This window comes from Plectropomus leopardus, chromosome 19 (assembly GCF_026936395.1).
Source record: "Plectropomus leopardus strain MGB_pleo_1.0 chromosome 19, ASM2693639v1, whole genome shotgun sequence".
NCBI classification, from domain to species: domain Eukaryota; kingdom Metazoa; phylum Chordata; class Actinopteri; order Perciformes; family Serranidae; genus Plectropomus; species Plectropomus leopardus.
The window spans coordinates 21,203,658-21,210,222 of NC_142194.1; the positions used below are offsets into that span (position 1 = coordinate 21,203,658).

Genomic DNA, 6,565 nt, shown 5'->3' on the forward strand with positions numbered 1-6,565 from the left:
TCATGTTACAGAGCTGTTAAAGCTGTTATATCAGCCCCCGGTATGTTTCAAATACCAAGCAAGTTCAGACCTGTCTGTGGATTAATGATAAACTCTGACAGATCCTTTATCTCTTTAGTACACACACACAGTTTGAACTCAGTAATCCTGACCACAGATTTCTACTCTACAGCAAAATGTGTGGCTGTTTTAATCTCTGATATATCGCAATGACAAGTGACTGATTCACATCTTGTTGTTATTTCTTTAATTGACACCATTTATTGCATCGAGGCATGATTGCATTTTTAAAACAGCTTAAAAAAGTACAAATGAAAAGAACATGGTTAAAGAGCATATATCAAACCTGATCAATATGATACCGTAAGAAAATCTGGCCTTTTAAAGAGTTTATGTATCTGTTATATTCTTAAACACCAACCATACAAATAAAAAAGACGTACACCAAAGGAATCAATAAGGACAAATCCATCACCCAGTGACAGAAAACAGGTTTTTCTTTCTTATTAATCAACACAGAAACACCAATAAACTGCATATTATCAACAAATTTGGCGAAACATAATCAACAAATGCCCAGTTTATATATATTTGAAAAGAAAAACTTTATATATAAGAACAAAAACAACCTTACCCAGTCAACTTATTGCAGAGTTGAATTAATTGTTACAGTGAATGCATCACTTTCATTATAGTCAGTAAACTTTTAGGAAACATTTTATTATGATAGAAAATAAGACATCCTGTTCTGCTTTTCTAAAACTGCTGCTATCAAAGTGCATAATGTTTCATGACTGACAAATTCCCAGCTCCTCATAACTGCAGACAAATGGCAAATATTCCCAACAAGCTTCTTGCTATATACTTTAGTGAATATATATTAAATTGACTATATAACAGAGTCAAACATGACTAATTTCTAATCTCAGACTGTGATTTTAAATTTTGCACTGATGACTTGATGAATGGTTGATTTCGCTGCATGTTAGTGAAATTAATGCTAATGTAGCAAAATAGAACTCTACACGTCTCTTCAGTCCCGTCATGCTCGTTTGTGATGAGTGCTTTTGGGTTTTTTCACTTTGCTCCAGTCGTCATTTCATCAAAACTTGGGGAGGCAAATGAACACATTCTCTGACATCTGAGCTGTTACAGTTCCAGAATAATCCAATTTAAAGGATAAAGTTTGCCCCGTTTTCTGCACGAAGTCTTGTCATTTTTCTTACTGCATTTCATCCAACAGAGTGCGATAATCCTCTGAGGTCCACATGAAACTTTAATTTGGTTTATAGAAGTTTCTCTTATTGTTTCAGTGTGATTGATATATCAGTGTTGTGTCATATTACACACTGTTGTCCATCACCTGACACCCTCAGGAAGAAATGATCAGGAAATAATCCCACATCACGTTGTCCAGTAGTTAGATTGGTGTTTCTTCTTGGGGGAATCTTTAACTGGGTTTATAGTTCAGATTAGTTTTGATGTTTAAGTACAGGTAAATGTTACAAAAATAAATTACAAATGCAGCTTGTTGCAGAATGATTGGAGGGAATGCAAGTGTTATAGTTTTAATCAGCTTGTTCTCATTTCCAAACTTGTCAAATACCACTGCTTGGTCAGTGATTTTGGTGTCAGACACCTTTTGTGGCGGTATTATACACCCCTGGGCAGCGTCATTTTATAACATGGCCAGGCGGCACCTTTTGTGGCGGTATGATAGGCTAACAAGCAGCGGGACAGCCGTTTTAGTGGCTGTATGATACACCACGGGGCGGTGTCATTTTATAATGCAGCTGGACGGCACCTTCTTTGGCAGTATGATACGCACCAGGTGGCTGGACTGCACCTTTTGTGGCTGTATGATACACCACTAGGCAGTGTCATTTTATAACACAGCTGGACGGCACCTTTTGTGGCGGTATGATATGCCAATGGGTGGTGCCATTTTCTAACGCAGCCTGATGGTACCATTTGTGGCTGTATGACACACCACCAGAGTTGACAGGCTGCTGGGTATGATGTGATATAGCGAGTGCCTATGGGTTGGGCGGGAGGAGAGGTGGATGGGTCCAACAAACTTTCACTGGGAGCCTGCAGTTCACTTTCAGTGTGAATGTTGAGGCAAACCATGATGCCTTTTTCTAAACCTAAGGAAATAAACTAAATACAATATGTTTTACTAAGTTTATTTTAAAAAAGACTGTATGCATCTAGTGACCAGAAAATGTACATTTCCTGTGAAAAGACATTTATTAACTGGCGTAAATTGACACGCCGTCACTGAATGTCAACAACAGATGCAGGAGGAAACCTAGCGTCATATGTAGACATAACCAGACGTGACCAAACAGCGGTATTTGACAAGTTGTAATGACAATGCGTGTTCTCCTTTTGCGGGTGACATGTTCAAGTCATTAGATAATTAGGAGTCAGTGAGGTTAAAGGTCACAGATAGGCATCCACTCGTTCCCATGGCTGCATCTCTGTGAAGAAGCCCTCGCACAGGCCAAAACCCTGATCCAGGGTCAGAGGAATTGCCTGTGCCTCTTCTTTGATCTCCTCCCAGGGCTGCAACACCACCTCTTCAGGCTGCTCTGGGAACAGCGCTGACGACTCGTCGAACTGCTGCAGGTGGTGGTGGCTCTGGAGCAGCTGATCCTGGTTCAGCTGCGGATGCTGCGGCGGCACATGGAGCTCTCCCATGTTAACCGTGCAGTCCGTGGCTGCTGTGTTCAGCTCCATGTAACCGTAGGATTGGTGGTGGTTCAGATTCGGACCCATGGCGTCCCCTCCGCCGCACCACCTCCCCAGCCCCTGCCTCCCCTGCAAAGACACCTCCATCTCACAGCCCAGGGAGCTCAGCGCCGTGTTGATGTCCAAATCCTCGAAGGTGCTACAGTTCCCGCCAAGAACGTCATCGAACACGGACGCCAGGTCAAAGTCTCCCCTCAGGATGTCTGCTCTCTGGGCTTCTGTGGCCAAAAGAGGGGACTCGGTCGCTCTCTTGCTCTTAGAGGGCAGGTGCTTCCGTTTGCTGCCTTGATAAGGGCAGCCATTTTGGGAGCTGTGATAACCCTGAACCAGTTTGCTCTGTCTATGAGGGCCGCCACTGCTGCTGTTGTAGCTGCTCGCAGACATCCTCCTGCGCTTGAAGATGCCATTGACAAACATGTCTGCATACTGCGGATCAATCTGCCAGAAGCCGCCCTTCCCCGGCTCGTCCTTCCGCCTTGGGACCTTTTTGAAACACTTGTTGAGGGACAGGTTGTGACGAATGGAGTTCTGCAACAAATACAAAAAAAGAAACTAGGGTTACCACTTCTCAGTTATATGCCTCTGCAAATCAATGAAGTTGCAGTCACAGTTTACATCCATGTCTGTGGAAACATAGATATGTCACACACATCTTCTCCCGGCAGCACTGAAGATCTCTACAATCAGCACAATTTTAAGATAGGTGTCACCAATTCAGTACATGTCTCCCCTTCTGTTCCTGAGATAAGACGTTGAGTAATGGACAGGAAACGTGATGATGTCAAAGTGAAGTTGACCTTTGAGCTTTTGGTTATAAAATGGTGTTACTTCATCATTTTAGCCTGTTTGTGTGAAATTTTGTCATTATTAGCATATGAAGTCTTGAGTTATGGCCCAAAACATGTTATGTGAGCGCACAGTGACCTTGACCTTTGACCTTAAATCACCACATCCTAATAAATTCATTCTTGGGTCAAACTGGACGTTTGTGCCAAACTTGAGGAAACTCCCTCAAGGCCTTCTTGAGATATTACATTCACAAGCTTGAGAAAGAAGCAAATTTACAGTGACCTTTGACCACCAAAATCTAATCAGTTCATTGTTGAGTCCGACTGGACGTTTGTGCGGAATTTGAAGAAATTCCCTCAAGGAGTTCTTGAGATATCACGTTTACAAGAATAGGACAGACTGACAACCTGAAAACATAATGCCTGGGCCTCAGCCATCGCTAGCACAGAGGCGTAAAAACAGTTTTAACATGATGTCATTGAGCAAATTTGTCATGCAAAAACTGAATGTGGCAGTTTGTCTTTGTGAGGGAGATGAGAGGAGGGTGGGGGATGTTATGTATTGTTTTTGTTTGTATAAAGCAAATGTACCTAATGAGGCTTTCTAGTAACCGGCAGCTCTGTGCATTTCAAACATGTTCAGCTGTGCTTAGCTGCCATCTCTCTCAGGAGCCCTCATTAACACAAACACACACACACACACACACACACACACACACACATTTAGAGTGCTTTCTCCCCTTAGTCAAAAACCCTGTATGAGTGCTCTCTTGGAAGATGGATATTTGAGTCTTGCGTTAGGTACTGTTCGTTATTTATGACGGGGTGGTGCAAAAAGGATAAGGCATGTCAAATAATTGTTAAAATTAATTGTTGTATTTTGTATATATTTTACTGAGGATTTTTAAAGAAAACATGATTCCTGACCTGCAGACACTGGGGTTTGGAAGTAGTGTTTTCTTGAAAATGTTTTTTTTTTTTCTTTAAAAATTCTTGGTGTATTATTTTTGCTTCATTATTTCATCATTTTTAGGCTTTTTCATTCTTTAAACATTTTTGACAATTTTGGCTTTCTACAAAATATTGGCTTTTTTTGGGTGATCTTTTTAAAATTAAGTTTCAGCATCTTAGTTTTTGCTAATTTAATTCTTTTAAAGTAAGATTTTGGTGATTTTCCCCAGGGGAAAAATTAGGAAAATATATAATATATAATATATAATATATGATATTTCATCAATATCACTTTATTGTATTTCTCATTTAAAATGCATCCAAAAACAGAGCAGCACGCATGACACGATTTCAAAACTGAGGCCTTTTTGAACTCCAAGAATTCATCCTCAATTTTCACTTTTAAACATCAAAGGATACTTTTGATTAATTCAACTATTAATTCATAGTGGAGAGAGGGTCATGCATTTTTTCCATGTCACTCAAGGAGGCTCAAGGAAAGTATTCGAAGCTCCACTCCCTCCTCTGATAAATAAAGAACAGTCCCTTAAGAAACACGTCATGGAAATCTTCAGATGCGGAAATTAGACTCATGTGCAATAGAAATAAAGGGATTCAATAATGAATATGTGATGTTTTTCTGTTTCCCCACACTGGTCAGAGACAGCCCCCCTGTCTGATGGTGACACTAGGATCATTTATCTGCCTCATTAATAATAGAAGCGGAGGTGAGTCTCGGTTACCTGCCAGCTGGGCTCCGCGTGTCTGTAGTAGCAGAAATTCTCGGTGATCCAGTTATAGATGGTGGACAGAGTCACTTTGGGCTGCTTGCTGGCCTGCATGGCCATGCAGATGAGAGACGCGTAGGAGTAGGGCGGTTTGACTTTTGGGTTGCTTTTGTAGTCGACCTCCACCGGCGGGCTGGCCTGGACGGGGATCTGCGGGTACCCGGTCACAGGATGCGAGCAGTTGGGGAACCGCGGCGTGTCGCTGCCGGAGGTGACGGGACTCCCGAGGTACAGAGGCATCCCGGTGGCAGCGGTGTCTCCTGCTGGAGGGCTGGACGGAGAGTCGGTGCCTCCTCTGGGGAAGCCGAGCCGCCTGAGATAGAGGTGCTGCTGTGAGGACGGGCAGCCAGGTCCGGCTCCGTTGGCGCGCTCCGGGTCCGCGTTAAGGATGGAGAAATTCTGGAGCCAGTGGAGGCTAGTGAGGCTGTCGTCTAGCGGGAGGGAGTCGGACCCGGTGACCTGATCCTCCGGGTAAACCGCCAGCCATCTCTCCTTAAACTTGTTGGCAATGTCGGGGCTCGTGAGAACCGGCATCCCTGTGTTTGCGCGCGCGGTCAGGGCTGAAGAAAAGATTCTCAAATCCGCATTTAAAGTTTGATCTTGATAGGAGTGTAAGAAGAAAAACACAGTTAAATGAATCTAAATCAGCGTCAAAAAAAGCAAAATATTAATCCAACAAATGATGCGTAATTTCCGTACCTCCCGCCAGTGCAGCCTTTCTGGAGGAGACTGCGTATGCACCTGTTGCAGTCCGTCCCTGCCTCTCCTCTCCTCTCCTCCTCTACAAGGACTCAGAAGCGTATCCAGTCTCTGCGCAACAAGTGCGGCAGGGAGAGGGCGGGCAGTATCGAGCAGCAGCAGCTCATATGGAGGAAACTGAAGCAAAGCGGCGCTCAGGACAGATCCATGCCGAGTCAGGACAACTAGACTGTTACGCATCAAATCACGCGGCTCTGTGTGAGTGTCTGTGGGAGAGCAATACGTGAGAATGCGCGGAGGTGGTAAAATAAGTCGCTCATAAAGCCTCAGAGACTGCCCACCATCCCTTTAAACGCCCGAGGGGGTTTCTGATTGGCTGTCCAGGTCTCTCTCTCTGTCTCTGCGGGGGGGTGAATAAGGAGTGAGTGCTCTACAGGTCCGCTGCAGTAAGAACAGTCAGGTTCTCTGCCTTTAATCTTTGTCTTCATACTGGACACAGGCTGAAAGGTGCCCTCAGTGGCGTCATGCCCCCCCCCCCCTCCAGCTCGCGCTGAAAAAAGACGCGCCACAGGTCCCGCTTGGAGC

General features: G+C 44.0%; 1 protein-coding gene across 2 annotated transcripts; it reads right to left on the reverse strand.

Moving 5' to 3' along the window:
- Positions 1-250: 250 nt before the first annotated feature.
- foxj1b (forkhead box J1b) lies at positions 251-6,287 on the reverse strand. 2 transcript variants are annotated; one of them, XM_042508549.2, is made up of 3 exons: positions 5,981-6,286; positions 5,237-5,880; positions 251-3,282 (listed from the first exon to the last, which is right to left on the reverse strand). In XM_042508549.2, the coding sequence occupies exons 2-3, from the start codon at positions 5,813-5,815 to the stop codon at positions 2,446-2,448; spliced, it is 1,416 nt and encodes a 471-aa protein (XP_042364483.2). In that variant the 5' UTR covers positions 5,816-5,880; positions 5,981-6,286; the 3' UTR covers positions 251-2,445. The 2 variants fall into 2 exon arrangements, with proteins under 2 accessions (XP_042364483.2, XP_087926509.1); XM_088070383.1 differs by having other exon boundaries at positions 5,237-6,287.
- Positions 6,288-6,565: the final 278 nt, after the last annotated feature.

Coding starts and splice junctions, on each gene's coding strand:
- foxj1b (XM_088070383.1), bottom strand. CDS start 5,815: ATGCCGGTTCTCACGAGCCCCGACATTGCCAACAAGTTTAAGGAGAGA. Junction 3,283..5,236: donor ACGCGGAGCCCAGCTGGCAG/GTAACCGAGACT, acceptor TATTTGTTGCAG/AACTCCATTCGTCACAACCT.